Source organism: Ursus maritimus, unplaced genomic scaffold (genome assembly GCF_017311325.1).
Source record: "Ursus maritimus isolate PB19 unplaced genomic scaffold, ASM1731132v1 scaffold_6, whole genome shotgun sequence".
In the NCBI taxonomy this organism is placed as follows: domain Eukaryota; kingdom Metazoa; phylum Chordata; class Mammalia; order Carnivora; family Ursidae; genus Ursus; species Ursus maritimus.
In genome coordinates, this window is record NW_024426774.1 from 66936088 (window position 1) to 66956700 (window position 20613).

Genomic DNA, 20613 nt, shown 5'->3' on the forward strand with positions numbered 1-20613 from the left:
TCACATTCTTTAAATGCTGCCAATAGGCGGGAACCTGCTTCCCATGATTTTGTTTTCCCCTTTGAACGGTAGTGATGGAGCACTTGCATGATGTGTTTGGTGCCTTGCATGAGGAAGACATGCAAAGGCAAAGGTCCAGTCTGCATGCTGCTTAATGAATGTTTTTCCTTTTCTCTCCCTCCTTGTCATGTGCTTTCAGAAGACAACAATGTGGAAGGTGGGTGCTTTCAATTTTATTTTCCAACTCTCATTTGCCTTTTATTTCTTAGTATTAATAGAGTACATCTCGAATTTAGACGGTAAGTTGAACTTCTGAGCATTTGTTGATTTCTGGATTGTGTATCACTTTCCATATAGAACACGCACTGTCAATCCCATCAGCCTCTAAGTATATGAAACTCTTTCAGCCTTAACTCCAACTCTTGATGGATTCCATCATCCCATATAAACCTTAGAATACTTATTGCAGTGTTCTGTATGGAAAAAAAAAAGATACAATCCTGCTTCTTTTATTTTAAATGAGAAAGTATTTCTTTGCAGTTTCAGAATACAGTGCATGATCTTTTCTCCATTTTTTTTCTTGATCAGAATGATTTATTTTCTTTTGGAAATGTTTAGCATTACATCACCTCAAGCTCATTAGTTTAATTTCAAATGATTTGACTTATATAAAGAACACAGAATAAAGCATTGACCATAAGAGGCATAAATTTAGATTAAAAAATAAGCCACTGGCCATTGGAAATGAAACTATACAGCACTCCAGCATGATTACTGGTAAGTATATTTGTCATATTCTGTGTCTGTTAAATAAAACTATAATATTTATTAAAGCTTTTCCAAAATTATCTCTGTCAAGGCACTTTGAGAAGGTTACACATTCTTCCTATAGACTCCAACAAACTAAAACATATTTCAACATTCGTATCTTTAAAGAACTTAAATGTATATGTCAGTGTGCTACCAAACAAATCTATCTCTAGATAGACCAAAGAATTGTGAGAGGGAAGCTGATGTTCTATCAGCTTATACAATCACAGCATTAACAATTCTTGCATAAACATTTAACTTATGTCTATATTTCAGAGGTGTTTAATGTATTTTATTTTGCTGCAATATTTTGAAATAGAACCATTCTGTAAAAATAACGAACATTTCTACAAAATGACAGATGTCAGAAAAAGACTTCCCACCTGAGGTTACAGATAGCTATTAAAGTTACTAAGATTTGATGTCTCAAAGAACAATTCACAGTAATACAAAGTTGGTCAGTAGCAGGCTGAATATTAGTTGCTTAGTTGCCAAACATTTCTATTCCATTATTCGAGTAAAACAGATTAAGATTTCAAAAGTAATCACCAATGACTGCTTTTCCAAGTGTTGGCTCTGTGTATGACTTCTGTTTTTCTATACTATAATTTTAATAGCATGTGAATATGTACTTGATAAAGATGCTATTACCCTGCGGGTCTGACAACTTTCAAAATAAGTATCATTTTATTATGCATGTTAATTGAGATTGAATTTTTTTGTAAGTATTTTTTCAACTTCTTTTGCATTTCCTTAACCATTCTGTAAAATGTTCCATGTTTTTGTTCTTTCTCCTTAAATCCAGTTGTATTCCAGGAAATCAGCGTAATAACCTGAATGCCTCTTTCCTCACACATGCATCTCATGAAAAATTTTGACAAGATTTTCAGAGTATAGGCCCATAAATGATTGTAATAAAGTTTATTCAATCATAATTGTAACATTCCTATTTATAACTTGACTTTGGCAATATAGTGGAACTCCCTTAGAGATAAGAAAGGTTAGCATGAGGAATGTGAATGCTTTTGAGATTTATTAACTTCCATCCTTACTGAGGTGGTATTCAAAACTACCATTCGAAGTGTCTTATATATTTTCTAAAAATTAGATCTTACAGAGACCATGCCCTGATTTAGTCTACAAAAAATTATAAACCATTTCTAGGAAATATTTGTAGTAGTTTTAAAAGTGAAATTAGATGAAAAATTATATAACCTACACAGAATCACCAACAGATCATAAACTTTTTAATCTGCCTGTGTGATTTTTTTTTATTACAATCACTTTGAAAATACAAAAAGAGGCTATATTACAGAAACATTAAACTTCTATGTTCAGTAGTCATCATATTTTGATTATATGTTGATTTGTAATTGTATCTGCCCCACAGAGATGTTTAAATACTCCTAAAATTTTAAGGAAATAATGCAGATTATTTCAGTATTGATATAAGTGGTGTGTAATATCATGTGGCTCAATAAAGTCTCAAATATATTTGAAATAATACTAGGAGATGAAATATAAACTCTATTGAAATTGCTGTGTATATTACTATATTGCTCTAACATTTTCCTATATTCTTGAAACAGACATGGATTGAGGAGTAACTTTGTTTCTAAATATGGAATTAATGCCTCTCAGTAAAAAGTATCTTCTTGGATAGTAAGAGAGTTTTTTAAAAGAACATTAGCAGTGTTCTTTAGAAAAGGAGTGATTTCAAACTGAAGTAAATTGTCAAGCAACAGATAATAAGTAATTTAAATAAAGGGAATTCAGTATTATTTTAGAAAACTTCCTTGATGAAATTATGATTTATATAAAAATATAAAACATGATTATATATGTATTCACATTAACTCATAGTTCGGTATTTAGGTAATATTTAAGTAAAAGACTAAATAGTTTTGCTCTCCATGGAAAATTACTTGAGCCTATTTAAAGCTGATCTATTGTTTCCTAAAAACATCATTCTGTAGTAAATTCCAACTTTACAGCTGCATGTTTAATAGTCTTTTTTTTTGTATTGGAACAAACTTAGTTGCCACATGTGTCAGACAAGGAGACATTTCTGCATTATCATTTCAGTGTGACTAAGGATTTTTTTTTAATTCAATTATAAACCTCATTTTTTGATGAGGGGAAAAAGATCAGACCCAGCCCATGTTTCAGATATTCCTTTGGGTTTTTAAAAATATAATTTCATCACCAAAGAATAAGAAGCCCTGTGGTGGCAGTGTTCCAAACAGTCTCATCAAAGGGCACAAAGGGCAGATGCAATTTTTAAGGGATTGGTTGGATTTTAAGTCATGCTTTTATGCTCTTGATTGTTCCAACTGATATATCGAAGAAATACACAGGGCAGCATATGCCAGTGTTTAAATTGCAGTACTGTAACTCTTTGCCCCAAAGCATTCCAACCAGTGGTTGAAAGAATGCTTTTGATTTGCCTCTGTGATACAGACATGTCTCATAGGAAACAAGATGTCTGTCACTGAACATTTTTGTCACCGTGACAACCCTGCCTTCCCATGCTCCCTTGTTTATTGCTGACTGTGCTCTTGTTTCCCTTCAAGGTCTGGCGCACCTGATGATGGGCGACCAAGGTATGGGCTCTGTTCCTTTTCCACTCTGCTTTCAGTGTTTTCTTGTTCTGTAGCTGCTTTAAACCATCACTGCAAAGGATGGGCAAATGCTTGCAAATTATCTGGCTGCAAATTAAATACATAACTTCTGTTCACATTTTTTCATGTTTTTTCCCCTTTATTTGTTTGTTTGATTTTGGTTTCCTCCTTTGACTTTTATTTTCCTTCATTCTTTGCACTATAATATCTGCAAATAAATGAGACATAAGAATTTGTGATTGAAAGTTTCCATACATTTATAAGCATATGCAGTTAAGGGTAGCTATAGTAAAGAAAAACTGAGAACCATCAGAAGTTAATATCTGATATTCAGTTTAACCCACTGTACCAAAAAGAGTCCATTTTTCACCCATGCATGGCAGTTTGGGAACATGCAGACATCTTTGGCTTCTGGCTTCTAGAATGCTGAGTATACTGTTTCACAAAATCAGTACTTTTTCTACATATAATATAGTCATTGTGTATCTTCTTTTTTTGTGTAATCTTTTAAAGTGAGCATGGGTGTTTCAAGTTTTTTGCATGTTGCCTTAAAAAAAAAGGCAGATTTCTCAACATGTGCTGATTATAACTCCATGTGCTTTCAAACCCTTATTCATACTTTCTTGTCTTGTTTAAATTTCAAAGAGTAGCACATTTACATATATTCATAATTCTTATTGTTGTTTCTCTTTTTATTCTCTTTGTATGGAAACCCTTTCTTCATGGAACCATTTCATCAAATCCATAGGTAAAAGTAAAGGTATTACATTATTTTATTTCTTCTTAATATCATCTGTATGAATTACAGTACGTATACATTTTTGAAAATGTATTTAGACCTTTTTGCATTAGTAATGGGCACTGGGAGGTAGGTATGAGTGTTAATGAATGTTTTATTAATTTAAGGTAAGAAAAATCCATCAAAATGTTTCACTCTTTTTTTTCTTGCTCTTTAGAGTGATTTTTTTCACGTCAGCTGCTTATATAATTAGTATATTTAGAAATTAGCTACAGGTTTCCGTATCATTTTTTGCAGTATCATTTAATGGTAGCTCAATGATGAGCGTAGTCACCATAAATATATCATCTTCAAACATTTAACTCGGGAGCACGCCTGCCCCAGCCATGTTGCATTGGGATGTAAGCCTAAGCATGTGCAGCATTGAAATGGTACTGCAGCGCGCTCATCACCTTGTTGCCTGCTCGATGTCACAAATACACATTAATTCCACAATAACCTGAAAAGGCAGTAACCATGAAAGAGACAAAGAAACAAGACAAGCCTGTTCTTTCTTTTGCACATACTAACTTTGTTTTAAGAACGTTATCAACCAGGTATACATTTCTGCATCACTTGGTAAGTCAGGCATGTGTACTCCTTGACAGCATTGATGCCAGATTAGCATGCTTAATTTGCCGTTCAGAGCCATCCACACTGTGTTCAGTGTTTTCATCAACAAGAAGTAGATAATACGTAGCTGTGGTTAATATGTATCATGGCCTTTAAATTAACCATTTTTAACTATGTATTACTGAATGTGCCCTTGGTCTCTAGTTTTTGTTTTTGTTTTTGTTTTTTTTCCCCATGGGTTGTTTTTTATTTTAAATGCAGGAATGTATCTTATCCTTAAATTCTCTGAATTTTCTTGTGCTCTGAATCGTAATCTGAATTGGGACAGTTTTTCACCTTTACATTTGTATCACCTAGCAGGGAATCTTTTCTGCTTGAAAAAGCACCTGAATTTGGGCCAGGCAATAAGTAAGAAATGATATAAGTTTTAAATGTGTAAAATTGAGCTTTAGAAACAAATGTTGCTTGGGTATTTTGAGCCAATTAAAAGAGAACATATGCTGTTGCATTTTGTGTTTTGGTCAACAATTTCCAATAATATAATTTAATCTTATTTTAGGCCTTCCAGCAACTACACAAATGACAAAATTTATCAATTGTTTTAGAGATTTCTTGTACCATTTGGGATGCTTTCTAAACTATTTAGGTCAAATTCCCATCTACTTCCCTTTCTTACTGGGCATTTCCTATCAAGTTCCTTCTTAGAGGACTCAAGATGGCATAGAGGGAATTGTATTTATATTTTATTTTACTGGCTGTGTGGAGTATATGCATATGTGTCTGTGTATGTATGAATGCCATGTATATACACAAACTTTCTAAATATACATACATACACATATACATTATGTTGTAAAAAAGTAACTCAAAAATAATCTTTTAATTCTATAGCCATTTAACTCTATGGAATAATTCATGTCTATACTCAGGTGATATTTGTTTTGATGTAATTAATGTTAAGTGTCACTTAACTTCAATCAGTTTTATTATGTCAGTCTTAAATGTTTTCTGTTGGCATGTGTGTCAAACATATTTTACTTCACTATTTTTCGTTGAATTGTATTCCTCAATCAGCACAAAACTACAGAGTGCAGGAATTTGGTTTTTCCTTTACATTTTTCTTCTGTTAATGGGTCCAGGATGCCTTTTGTCGTTAAATGGGGAAAGAAGATTTTAAGATAGATTTGAGTATTTTGCAAATCAGAGTGGTAACCTTTACATCTTGGTTAATTAGATGTATAGAAATGAGAAACATGATTTGTAAGTCTCCTTTAATTGCAAATCAGTTCAACAAATCTGCATTCTAGAGCAAAAATACAATCTTGATTGTGACATGGTGTGCACATTCAAAGAGTTTCAGTATAATAGGAAATGACAAACTGGACAAGTTAGTATAAATGACAGAATGGAAGTGCTGAGAACGTTAAAAAAAAATGTGATTAGCATTCAGAAAAGATAAAGATAACATGAATCAGGGGCTCCCTTAGGTAGCTCTCCTTGCCTTGTGCCACATGTCGAAGGAATCAAAAAATACCTAGAAACTTTCCATTATAGTTTCCAATATCAAGTTAAATCCCAGTTGTGCATAAAATAGGTGTTAAACCTGTCTAGTCTGAAATAATTGATTTGTATTGTAAATTAATGCGTCCCAAACTTTTCCATCACAGTATAATCCTGGAGCATTTTTCTTGACATCGCTGCCCTCTTTAGCAGTAGTCAATTCAGGGACTCTGAACTGAACATCTGTGCATTAATGTCTTTTCTTTTCTTTTCTTTTCTTTTCTTTTCTTTTCTTTTCTTTTCTTTTCTTTTCTTTTCTTTTCTTTTCTCTTCTCTTCTTTTCTTTCTTTTTGAGTCCAGAGGCAAAATTGGATTCAAGAACATTATTACTATCATTTTGATTTTTTCTATATGGATTTTTAAGTATTTTCTAAGTTTTTAAATGCCCAGTGATAGATGAATGCTCTTTCTTAAAAAGCAAAAAACAAAAACAAAAGTAACTCATCTAAAGAGAATGTTATTCCTGTTAACCTTCCTCAAACTCCTCAGTATTCTCCCTAGAGGTAAGCAGTGATATCACTTTGTGATGTATCCTTACAAAGCTGGTATGGATCCTTTCATACTCCCTAATTAAGTTTTCAGGGTTTGGAAACTGCAGAATCCCTTATGATGTGTGTATGACAAGAACAGCTAAGCCATATTAAAGGAGACGTGTTAAGGATCATTGCTATGTGTTGGCAGAATCATAATGAGTGAAATGGAAGCTTTCTCACTCTTCCCATAGGCCATCTTGCCTCATATTTTCAATTGGTCATTCTACTTCAAACTTTAGAGTATTTGTTTTCATGTTTTCTGAACAAGGCATGTCACCTTTAACTGGATGCAGTTAGGAATAAACTTGGTTTCAGTGAAACATAGCTTTCTTTGGGATAGACGAAGAGCGGTGTTGTCCAGAGCCAACCTTGTTTCTGCTAGTTGTGGCTAGATGGATCCAAGTGGGTTTTGTGAAAATCGTGTTTGCTTTCTCTTTTAGGCTGGAAATTTGTCATTAGTATTCTTAGGACCATTGACAATGCTAACTTTATTCTCCATTCTATTTAGAATATAGGTTTGTTTATTTGCCTGGGAATTGAGTTGTTTTTTTGTTTTTGTTTTTGTTTTTTCCATGATTGTTTGGTTGCTTCATTTCAGTAACTACTTATTTATGCATACTTTATTCTAATGGTTGTCTGAGAGAAAGGAATGACCATTTAAATCAGAAAATGCCAAAAAAGTTATGCTGCAAATCCAGCCATTGTGGCTGGTTAATAGCTCAGGAGCTATTAATAATTAACATTAATAATTAATGTATGTTGGTGTTTTGAATGGAGACTTGTATTTTCCTTTATAGCAATCATTTTAATTGTAATTATGTATTTATATGAGTGGTTATATATTTAATGTTAACTTTTCCTAGTAGAATGTAAGCTCCATGAGGGCAGGAAGCTTGACTTTCTTTTTAAACATTGTGTTTCCAGAATATTTTTCATACTGTATCTTGAATTTACCATTTTTCATGACTTAAGAATGCATGTGTGTGAGGTGGGGGGGTGCACATGGGAAAGGGTAGAGGTAGAGGAAGACACGGAGGGTTTGGAGTGGACAAAGTAGAGGGCGGAAAAGGAAGAGGAAATTTATGCAAATAACTAAAAAGAATTGTAGCAACAAATTACATGGGATCCTCTCTTCTCTGTCTCTCAACTTCCTTCTGATTCCTATCATTCATATCCTTTTTCCAGAGCTGCAGTATTTCTCTCTGGTAAGGCATCGCTCCGAAGATATCACTTTGTTATACCCTAGCATATGCACCGCGGTGGGTCTGTAAGGAAGTGAAGTCAGTGTATCTTTGTATTTCAGGGTTTTCAAGAATTTTAACGTGATTTGTTGTCACAGTGTCAAATGACCAAATTTTATTTTGTAGCTTTCATTGTTTATACGATGCAGAAATTTTCCTGAAAGTTAGATCTGACGTTATGCTATCTTATGTGGTATCCATGAGGTTTTTGTTTGTTGTTTGCTTTTGTTGTTGTTTCAAATCTCACTGTACCAACTGTAATGTACCAAAAGACCTGTTTAGATTGGGTTTTGATTGCAGGGTTCCAAAAGAGCCAAAATTTATAAGTCCTATCTTGTGATATGAGCATATTTGCTGTTTCTGCATTCATAAAATCTACAGCATTTTTGCAAAGTGAATGTCCATTTGACCATTTCAAATGAAACAGTAAGTATTTGATTATCCAGGTTTCTCATATTTCTACAAGGCCAAGGTATTACAAATACAGCTGTCAGGCATAAAATTACTGTAAAAGGGCTTAAACTTTATTGTATTAGTGAAAATGAAGATCTTAAAATAGAGTAATTTATAAAAAAATAAAATAGATTTTTTCTAAGAACTAATTGTATCAATATCTAGGTATAATTGATTCCACTACAATATTAGCAGTATCAAAGATAATGTGTTTTAAAATTTTATCTGTAATGTCACACAACAGCTAACATTTTATTATATGTACTCTTAAAATATATTTGATATTATTAATATTTAGGGGAAGAAAAAGGCATTTAGTATTTTTTATACATTTTCCTTTGTTTCTATGATTTTTGTTACCATCTTTTAATTCTTGCATTGCTAATTTGTGTATGAAGTATCCAACTTCAGATCACCAACATTATGATGCATATTTGTTTTATAACTTTTAAATACATTTTAAGGTGGTTTCTGATGTGGATCTAATTTGATTTTGAAAATATCATATTTCTCTTCTTCTATATGGCTTTAATCATATTTCCTTACTTAACTGTATAATATTAAGTATTCCTCATTATTCAGAAGCATTTGTGAATGTTGACAGAATTTTACTGTATTGAAATGCCTACATTTGGTGCATATGCAAACTAAGCAGTAATTTATTTTGAATTAACTGTTATTACTTTTACTGTTGGAGTACCAGGGGATGCTCCTCGTTCACAGTTATAGAACATGGAAAGACTAGAATTTCACTTTATAAGATCAGACATTAAATAGTTTCATCATCTTTATAAATATCTTCATCAATATGACATACATAGAAGCTTACGTGACTAGAATTTGGAATTTTTTGGTATTTCTTTAGCCTACATGCCTATCATCTTTGGGTATAATCAAGAAAAATTGCTTTTAAAGTAAATATTTATGTATTACCTCTTGTTGTAATTCAGTCATTTCTGTCATTATAGTTGTTACTAATAAGTCCCAGCTCCTTTGAATCTCTGCACTCGTAACTCTGGGATGAGATATTTCACATGTCTTCATTGAATTCTATAAACAGTGGTGACATTGAATAACTAATAAACTAAGCAAGGATTTTATTAGACTTGTAGTAGTAGATTAATTTATCCTTGGAGAAGAGCACAGAAAGGACTCTCCACAGTCTAATATTTTTAAGAATGAGGTAGTATAAATATAAATTTAGATGCTCTACTGAAACAGATCAAAAATGGCAAAAAATTTTAATTATGGCATACTAGACTTTAAAAGGATGATTCTTGTGGTGCCTGGCTGGCTCAGTCAGTGGAGCATCTGATCCTTGATCTTAGATTTGTGAGTTCAAGCCCCACATTGGGCATGGGGCCTACTAAATAAATAAATAAAATAAAAGGATGATTCCTTTTCCAAAATTATGATTTTATCTTATCTGTCCATTTCAAAATATTTTTTTATTAATCTAGATTTTGTTTAAAAAATAATATCAACACATTTAGATTGGTAAGAGGGAATATTTTTAAAATTTATGTTGGCTAGTGGCTTTAAAGAAAATTGTAATTTCCCAGAGTGCTTACCTCATATACTAAAGAAATCTGAATCTTGAAATAGAATCATAGAATTTTAGGGGCGCCCAGCTGGCTCAGTTAGTGGGGTGTTTGACTTGATCTCAGAGTTAGTGAGTTCAAGCCCTTTGGTGGGTATGGAGATTACTTAAAAATTAAATATTTTATTTTCTAAAGACTTATTTATTTATTTTAGGGGGGAGGGACAAAGGGAGAGGGAGAGAGAATTTTAGGCAGATTTGACAATGGGCTCAATCTCATGATCCTGAAATCACAACCTGAGCCAAAACCAAGAGTTGGATGCTCAGCTGACTGTGCCACCCAGGGAGCCCCCTAAAAAGAAAATCTTGGGGCACCTAGGTGGCTCAGTTGGTTGAGTTTCTGCCTTTGGCTCAGGTCATGATCTCGGAATCCTGGGATCTAGCCCCACGTTGGGCTCCCTGCTTGTGGGAAGCCTGTTTCTCCCTCTCCTCTCCACTTGTACTCTCTCTCTCTCAAATAAATAAATAAAATCTTTAAAAAAAATAAATAAATAAAATCTTAAAGAGACTGAGGGGCGCCTGGGTGGCTCAGATGGTTAAGTGTCTGTCTTTGGCTCAGTTCATGATCTCTGGGTCTTGGGATCGAGCCCCTCGTGGGCTCCCTGCTCAGCAGGGAATCTGCTTCTCCCTCTCCCTCTGCCTCTCCCCCCACTTGTACTGTCACTCTCTCTCTCTCAAATGAATAAATAAAATCTTTTAAAAAGTCATAGAATTTGAAACAGGGAAGAATGTTACAGATCATCTAAAAAACTATACTGTTGATTATAAGGCATGATAGGAGATATTATTTATTATGATAGATAAAACACTGTGGAGATTTTGAACTAAAATAACTGTTAGAGAATAAACAACCTTAAGGAAACTTTAAAGACTTTCCTCTAGGGGCGCCTGGGTAGCGCAGTGGTTAAGCATCTGCCTTCGGCTCAGGGCGTGATCCCAGCGTTCTGGGTTTGAGCCCCATATCAGGCTCCTCCGCTGGGAGCCTGCTTCTTCCTCTCCCACTCCCCCTGCTGTGTTCCCTCTCTCGCTGGCTGTCTCTCTCTGTCAAATAAATAAATAAATTCTTTAAAAAAAAAAAATAAAAAAAATAAAAAATAAAAAAAAAATAAAGACTTTCCTCTAATTACACATTGATAATCATGAAGCAAAGTTTCATATTTTTATTCTTACAAAATAAATTTAGAGGTAATGTGAAGGAAATCAGAGTATTATATAGGATGCTATTGATTCTCATTTCAGAGTTTCCTTTTTAGTGGTGTAAAATTTTATTTTATAATAAGAGAGTGGTATAGTGTGATGGGCAAGAGTCCATGAAGTCATGAGACCTGGGTTCAGATCCTGTATTTGTCCTTGGGCAAGTAATATAGCCTTACATATATCAATCTTATGATCTATATTATGGGCTAATAAAAATACCCCACCTTCGAGGATATGTTACATGACAAATTGCATAAGTACTTAGAAGATGGTTGTTATCCATGGTGGCAATGAAATAAAAGAAGATACTCTGTACGTTTAGATTAAATGAATTTCAAAACTAATGATCTGTAATCTTCCACAGGTTTAAAAAACAATTTCTTAATATCTTCTGTCTATCATATAAATACCTATAATTTATGATTCTGTGATTGTTTTAAGTTATAACTAATTGGACCTCATTATCCTGATGGCCCATACTACATAGTATTGGCACAGTAAAGCATTAAAGGTTGATTCTACTTAATCAAAATTATTTAGATACTTCTCTAACACTTTACGCTTTCATCTTTCTCTTTCATACAATGATGAAGTTGAAATGGACTTGTCTCCCCTTTGAACAAACCTAGGAGTTCATCCGCAAAGTGCTGCTTTTTAGGTGCAAATTTGCAAGCTGAAGGAAGCAGGGAGGTAAATATTTTCTCAGGGACTTAAAATAACCATCCAGAGAAAAGTTCTTGTGAATTAATGATTTGGCTCAGTAAGAACTCCACAGAGTTATACATGAGTTGAGCTTATAGGAAACCACTTAGTCACCTGAAAACCAGATTTTCAAGGAAAAGCTAATTAGGGACTTCTCTTCCTACAGAGTATCATTGCTAGAAAATAACATGTAATTACCTTGAAATACTTAAGTACTTGGGTAGCACCCTCACATCCTTCAAGATTTTGTTCAAATGGCACTTTCTCAAGAGATTTACTCTGATTATCCTATTCAATAGTACAAGTTGCCCTTCTCCTTAACTGTCATACCCCAATCTAGTTTTTCTTCCACGATGATTATTATCTTCTAACATACTGTAATATTTTTTCATTTACTTTGTTCACTGTTTATTGTCTGTCTTTCTCCCTCCAGAATACAAGAGGGCAGAGACTTCTGCCTGCCCTGATGTATCTCAAGAGCCCCTAGAACAGTGACTGCCACAAGTAGGTACTGAGTAATCCTTGATTAATGACTGAACTAATTGGCTAAACAAGTGTGTAAAATTTCCTTTTAGATTTTACTACAGATATTATTTTTTCTTTCTTATAATACACTAATTTTAACGTTTCTTTTTTCCTTTTTGCTTTGAGGTAAATCTTCACATGAAGGACAAACTAAATCAATAAAAACAGATTTTTTTTTTCTCCTTGAATTGAGAGTGTGGACTCAGCTTGACCCTTTTGATCTTCCTTGTTTCCTGCCCGATTTAGGCGATCTCAGAAAATTTGGAAAGGATTTGAAAACCACCCCAACGACCACTGATGATCGGGCTCTTCCTTTTAAATTCCTCTAAAACCAGTCTTAACATTTCTTTAAGAAACAGACAGTAATTCATCTTTGTATATCTTTGTGTGTATATAGGTAACAGGAAGAAGGTCCTGCACAGTTGGCTTCTAAACAGCATTATTCATTGTGACTGTCAGGAAGTGTTTTTTGGCTATTCGTGAGAGGGAAATTTCAAAGAATGAAGTAGATCTGTTGTACTTCATGTATGTAGCTGAGCTTGTGCTTCTAACATTAAAAGAAATATATTCGTTCTTCTCAGGTCCTCAAATAGCTATTTATACCCTAAGGGTCTTTGACTTTTCCCCAGCCCAGAGATAGATGATCATATCTTCAAGTAGATGATATATCAAGTAGTCCGGGTCCACAGCCAGCTGTCGTAACCTATGGAACTTGCACTGAAGAACTACTGTGATTTGAAATCTCCAAATCAAAAACCAACGACAAAACTGCAGGGCCCAAGGTCATACTTCCCTTAAAATTAGTGTCTTATTGCTTGTCCTTTTGCGAGAGAGAGAGAGATAGAGAGGGACAGAAAGAGAAAGAGAGAGAAGGGTTTCATTCAGTTTCAGTCATGTATTACTAAAAGCACCAATGAGATTTTTCTTTATGTGGCACTCTTATACATGGTATAAAGCCATAGCCTTTCAGAATGGATGTTCTCAAGGTCTTTCACATTAAGAAATATAAGCACAGTGATATTAGTTACCATTTTTCAGGACATGTCTTTACACGTGCAAATTATATCTACTTATATACATGTGTATTCTGCTAAGTGCAGTTTTCCCCTTTCTGTTTGGTTTGTTTGCCTATGAATTGCTGTGTGCCTATGACCACATGACAGCTCATTCAGAATAGCATCCGTGGAAGTAGTATTTACTTTTACCAAGTAGAGTACAGGTATACTACCATAGTTGTGAACTGAGAATAGTGTTTTCTTTCGCCTTAAATAATTTTCTTAATACATAGCACAGATACAGAGCAGAAAATTTGACTACCCAAACACATGATAAGATAATTCAGGAAATTAAAATGACTCATGCATTATATGAAGTTTCTAAGCAGTATTGTATTTTTTGGCCTGAATCACCTGGTCAACTGACCCAGTTCTTCATTTCATTTTCTAAACTTGGCATTATAAAGTCAGTAGACATTTGGAGAAAATTAAATTACTCCATTCAAGGAAACAATCAAATTTAGATTGGACTAAAGTACTGCCAGAGGGATGGAAATCCCTAAATTGGTCAATCGTGATTTCAGTTCCCAGGGAAATCCTCATTCACAAGCTAACCATAGACTTTTTGCAGATAGCTAATGGCAAAATATGCCAGAAATCTTCTCTTAAACTTAGGGAACAGCTATTTTTGATGCTATTCTGACCTAAAAGAATTATGCGATGGCTTGTTATGACTGTCTTTCTAGTGATTATTTGTTTAGCTAAAAGAATGCAGTATCCGACTGACAGCAGGGCATACGGTTTGAATTGCTTCCCCAGCAGAGCCCTTGGATTTGCGCGGACCCGTCTGTATTTCCTGTGACCAGTGGTATTCTTTGTGAGAAGACTGAGTGAAATTAGGAGTCATTCATTGTGATGGAAAGGGAGAGAGCAGATTGCTCCAAAAGAAAGCCAGAATTTGAACTGATACATGTAAGGACAATTTGGTTTGGCACTTGCCTTCTCATTGTTTATAAAGAGTGATGTCATGACCTATTAGGGTTAAGACACTGTTGCTCTTCTCTTGAACATCTTCAATATGTCATTCCCTAATTAAAAAAAAAAAATGTTCTGGGGTGCCTGGGTGGCTCAATTGATTAAGTATCTGACTCTTGATTTTGGCTCAGGTCATGATCTTAGGGTCGTGAGATTGAGCTCCGCATTGGGTCTGCCCTGGGTGTGGAGCCTGCTTAAGATTCTCTCTCTTCCTCTCCTTCTGTCCCTCCCCTGCTCGCTCTCCTTCTCTCTCTCTTTCAAAAATAATAAAAATAAAAAATATCTGATATAAAGGCAGACTGCTGTTTAAGAGAGGCTGGTCAAGTAACTTACCTCCTTCTTAGAACTTCTGAACAATTTCTCAAACATCACAACAAACTTTGACCTCATTACCATTGTTCTGACCCCCCAGTTCTCAAGTTAGCTGCTCTGCCCCACCACCCACCAATCACCAGGGGCACATTTTAAAAATACTGATTTTAAAGGAATTTGCCTGATAATTTTATTTAGTAGGCCGAGGATGGATTGGAATCCTATACCTTTAAAAGGCCCCTCAACTCCTTCTAAAGCACAGCCATTTTGTGAAGTGTTACTGACTCAGTTAATTGGCTTTTGGTCTCTTAAGAATGGAAGTTTTACTTCATGGTGATGAAGGTCATTTATTTCTTCTTGCAAAGGGCATGTACAAGTTTTTAATTAAATCCATATTGCTTCTGCATTGAGAGACTTTTCTTGCTAATAAAAAAAATTTATCTTGCTTTAATAGAAGTTGGTCCGTTATGAAAAGATAGGGAAATAAGAGATGGTTTTTGAGTTAGGCCTTCCCTTTATCCTTGAAACTAAACAGTTGGTATTCAGATTAGTAAAAATTTCATTGGGCTCTCTCAAACCTTGTGCTAAAGGTCATTACAATTTTCATTGTGTTGAGTTCAGATAGGTGCTTAAAAAAATCAAATCGGATATGTGGCAGCATTTAAACTTTTTATGTGATGCCCACCCATGGATAATTTGTAATATATTCTAGGATCATTGTCCATAATAGGCCATGGTAAAGAGATTCAGATAAAGGGAAAACCAAACAGTAAATGCTGAGCTCACATAAGAAATAGTCACATATATGTCTCTATACAATGAAAAAGTTGATTATGATACTTTTTTTTAAAACTGGAGATTATGGTAAAAGAGGCATTAAATAAAATAAGAATATGCCATTTCTACAAAGGCCAAGCTTTAGGGGGTGGAAATTTGGTCCCTGGAGTCTATTAAAAAAGAAATAATGTTCTTATGAGACATTTTAGAAATGATTGACACAAGCATAAGACTTATATGGAGATATATTATCAGATTTTAAAAATCTACAAAAGGAAGGGATAAAAAAAATTGTTGTGAGTAGAAAGAAAATCAGGAAGAGGAGTGCTGAAGGGGAGAAGCTCTGGGGGTGGGGGCAGGGGGAGTTATCATGTGGCTGCAGTGACAACACAACATCATTTCCCCAGTGAGCGAAGATGTGGAAGAGTTATGGTTGCAGCCTGAGTCAACTTCAGGAACTAGAAAGCTCTAGAAATAGATGGGTACATGTTTCATGTGAAAATAACCCATATTGCCAAAGATATCTTGCCAAAGATAAATCTCTCAGTAGCCCTACCCTGTTACTTGCTAACTAACAAACATATAGTGTTTGAAAGTACCATATAATTTCCTTTTTTTTTTAAGATGTTATTTATTTATTTGTCAGAGAGAGAGAGAGAGCACAAGCAGAGGGAATGGCGGGCAGAGGGAGAAGCAGGCTTCCCGATGAGCAGGGAGCTGGATGTGGGGCTTGATCCCAGGACCCTGGAATCATGACGTGAGCTGAAGGAAGATGGTAAAACGACGGAGACACCCAGGTGTCTCTGTGCCATATAATTTCAATTACTGTATCTGTTCTTAAAAAGAGATCTGCTGAAATGGGATACCAGACAACTAGACAGATATTTGTTGGTGAGTGAAACATCAGATGGAATTGTGCAGCTCTTAAGTGACCCTTAGTGAAATCTAGGCACATTGGCATGACTGGTAATTAGAGTCACGGAAGAATTGGAATCCACTCAAAGAAAGAACACTTTTTTTTTTTTTTTTTTTTTTTTTTTTTTTTGCCAAGGACCGGCTACATTAGTAGTAAACATTTAATCATTATATATACTCTTTGCTAGGCAAAGTGGATTATTCTGTCCTTAGGGACCATTTTTACACCCAATATTTACCTTTTATTTTAATATAGGCGTAGTGGATTATTCCATCTGTAGGAACATTGTTATGCTTAATGTTTACCTTTATTATAAAATTCTCTTGCTGAATTAAATTCATTAATTTGTTAGCCACTGCTATTAGAATGTCAGATCACTGAAGGCGGTGGTTTTGCTATTTTCAGCTTTGCGTGGAGGACAGAGCTTGGTAGGTGATATAAAGTGGACAAAGTTCGTGGAGATTGGAGTTGCGTATATCTGCATTTAGACCCTAGACTTATTATATATTAGCTATGTGGCTTTGGGAAAGTTATTTGACTATTCTGAAACTCATTTTCCTCATCTATAAAATCAGAATAATAAAATCTACCTCTTTTTGTTTGAGGATTGTGTGTATGATTATGACTAAAGTATAGATTTCTAGAACATAGTGAGCTCTCAATTGTAGGACGCGCAGTAGAGTACTGGGTGTCTCTTTCAGATAGATGATTCAAATAAAATTAAGTCATTTTCTAGGAAAACAAAAGGTGACTTTTAAAATCACAAACTATAGGGAGGAAAGATTTTGTTTTTTTAAAGGTCAAAGACATTTATCCTTTGTATACATGTTATAAAGTTTCATTGAGTCACAGATGTTAAAAAAGGGAGTAAGGTGAATGGGGGAGTAGAAGAAATTGGATTTTTACATCCTTCCATTTTATTTTATAATGACTTATATTACTGTTAACGCAATTATATTTACCTGAAGTGAGCCTAAGAATGCTAAGCAAGAATTACTTGTCATTTTTTTGCCTCTTAAATAACAAAGGCAAGATGTTTTCTTTTAACTTTTTTTTTTCCTTGATTAGAGTATTAAGATTCTGTTCAAAATGAAGTGGTTTTAGCATAAATCTGGTAAACGTTTTGCTCTCCATGCCTCAGTAAGAAAAAGCGCAGCTTGCTTTTGACTTGTTTTACTTAATTGCTTTTCTTCATTAAAAGATAATATACAATGAAAAAAAATACCCAGAATTCCTTGCTGTCCTTGAGTTCCCTTCCTAGGTGTGTTTTGGAGAGTTAGAAATTACATGAAAGTTATGGGAGAGTGTTAATATATGAGAGTATATACAGATAGGTTTGGGAGGGGGTACTTATTCATGTGACTCGGTAGGTCTCTTAACACTTTGGACCCAGAGATAACGTTTAAGTTAATAGTAGTTTACTAGGATTCAGACAGTTTGTGGTAATGTGTCTTAAACCAGGATAATTATGGAATTCACTGAAATCAGAGAATCACAGAACAGGTTTCCCCTGCTATCTGAAAGTAGAGCGTTCCTAAGAAAAATTTCATAAGCTTAAATGACATAAAATGATGAGGCAGTTACCATTAATTTACATGGAAATTGTAAATATATTTCCCCGACTTAAAAAATAACATCTCTTAGGCTCTTCTGAGACCTTAGGACATATCTTGCTAATGGATGCACACAGTGAATTGAGACAAAGCACAGATGCTCACAGATGACGTTTGAAGGTATGGATGCTTGATGTTGAGATGCTGAGTGTAGTTCCAAGGAGCTTGAAGGGGCCACTTTTTCTGCTCCTGGCACACGCTGCTTCTGTAGTGGTTCACTGCAAAACAAATGCTGGAAGCTGTTTTCGCTTTACAGCTTTTTTTGTAAAAGCAAAAATCTTGTCGATTTCTTCAGGCTAGCTCAAACAGGTACTAGGGTAGATCTCCTGTAAAAGTGAAGGGGTATAATGTAAATGTTCAAAAACTGGTGTGTACATGTAATTGCTTTAGCAAGGAAAAGGACTTAATAATAGAATCATAAATTTGACTAAAACTTGAGAAGTAAACTAGTCCAGATGCCTACGCAGCAAACTCTTCTGTGGGTTCTGAGATCATCATCTGTGGTGATGATCCAAACTGTGTTTCCATGTCCAGAAGGAGAGTGTACTTGTGGCAGTCTTTTTAAGGAGAGTTTTAATTATTAAAGAGTTTTTCTTCTTAACTTGAATCAAAATATGCCTACTGAAACTATCGCCAATTAGCCATCTGCATGTTGTTATTGTTACTAACTAAGATATTTATCAAGTTTCTCCAGTGTGGTGTGCTCTCTGTTTTCAAATTATCTGGAGTTAAACACAGTCTGTCTAATTCCTCATGCACATTTAAAAAAATAATTTCTATCAATATATCCCCCACTGCCATAGCCAGACCCTGATTTTTCTTTTCCAAATTTTATAACTTCAGTTTCTAAAATCATTCTTCACAGTGTTTAAATCCTTTCCATGTTCTTCCTGGCCATCTCCTCCTGGTGTAGACATATTTTAACTGTCAGAGTATCTCTTAAAGCCAATTTCAGAATTAATCACAGTACCCCTGATGTCTGAGCAGGGAGGGCACAGTAAGGTGTAAGAATTCTCTGGTTTTGGAAATAATGACACCTATAGTCAGAGGTGTGTGTGTGTGTTTGCTATTTTTCTTTGTTTTGTTTTTGTTTTGATAAGTGTTACTGTTTTGTTGACTTCTACTAAACTTTTAGTTAGTTGAAGCCTGTAAGGTTTTCCACCTGAACTGTTGGTAATTCAACCTTATTCTCTACTCAACAATTAATTTTGTGAGCCTATTTCAAAGCATGAAACATATTTCTATTCAATTTCATCTTAAAACAGTAAAAAAGAATTTAAATATCTACCCAGTCTCCTATGCAAAATGCTGGGAATACAAAAGTAAATAAGCCATAGTATATGGGAAGGTATCTGTCCTAGAGAGGGTTATAGCTCAGTAGTAGGTAAAGACATTAAAGAGATAAGTCCCATCAACAGTTAAAAGCCCTGTGATAGAAGTCATTTACAAGAACCAACATTCCTCATTATCTGAGTCTCATAGAATGGATGTTCACTAGATTAACATGGTTGAGTTGTGTATTTATTTTCTGTTGATGCCATAATAAGTTCCATAAATATAACATCTTAACATGAATTTGTTATCTTACAGTTCTATAGGTCAGAAGTCCAACATGGGTCTCACTAGGCTAACCTCTGTATGTCAGCAGGGCTATGTTCCTTTCTGGAGGGTCTAGGAGAGAACCGGCTTGTTTCCTTTTCCAGCTGTTTAAGGCTACAAAAAAGCTACAGTCATGACTCATTTCCTCCATCTTCAAAGTCAGTAATCTTGCATCTCTCTGACCATTCTTCTGTAGTTACATTTCCCTTAGACGTTCTTCTGTTTCTTTCTTCTGCTTATAAGAAGTTTGCTGATTATACTGGCCCTCTCTGGATAATCCAGGAAACTCTTCCTACCTTAAGCTGATTAACAGACTTAATTACATCTGCAACCTTATTTGCCTTTGCAAAGTAACCTAATGTAGTCAGAGATTCTGGGGATTAGGATGTGGTCATCTTAAGATGCCATTATTTCTTTGTAGCATGGGTAGAAATATTAAAGCAAAGGAAAAAAGTAAGAAAAGTCATGGAGTTATGTGCTGATTTTAAGAATTGGAAATAGAGCATGAATGCAACAAGGGAGCCTAAAAGATAGAACTGGAGAAACAGATAAGGGTCAAGATGATGAAAAGCCTTAAGGAACAAGATAAAATTTGCTTTTTAGAAAGATCACTCTGACAAGAGAACCGATTTGAGGAGTGAAAACTAAAGATAAGAAAACAGCAAAGCAATTATGATTTAGTCAAGAAGCATCAAGGGCTTATTCTTTTGTCTTAGCATCAGAGATGGAGAAGGGTGAGTAGATGTGCTACATCCTAATTCTTTGGGTTCAGC

The 20613-nt window shown here is 34.6% G+C and overlaps 1 protein-coding gene across 1 annotated transcript in view; it reads left to right on the forward strand.

The window, feature by feature from the left end:
• NRXN1 (neurexin 1) overlaps positions 1–20613 on the forward strand; it is a 1086056-nt gene that overhangs the window by 95765 nt on the left and 969678 nt on the right. Inside the window, 3 exon segments of the mRNA XM_040623491.1 lie at positions 200–217; positions 3384–3413; positions 4180–4191. Coding sequence (XP_040479425.1) covers positions 200–217; positions 3384–3413; positions 4180–4191 — 60 coding nt within the window.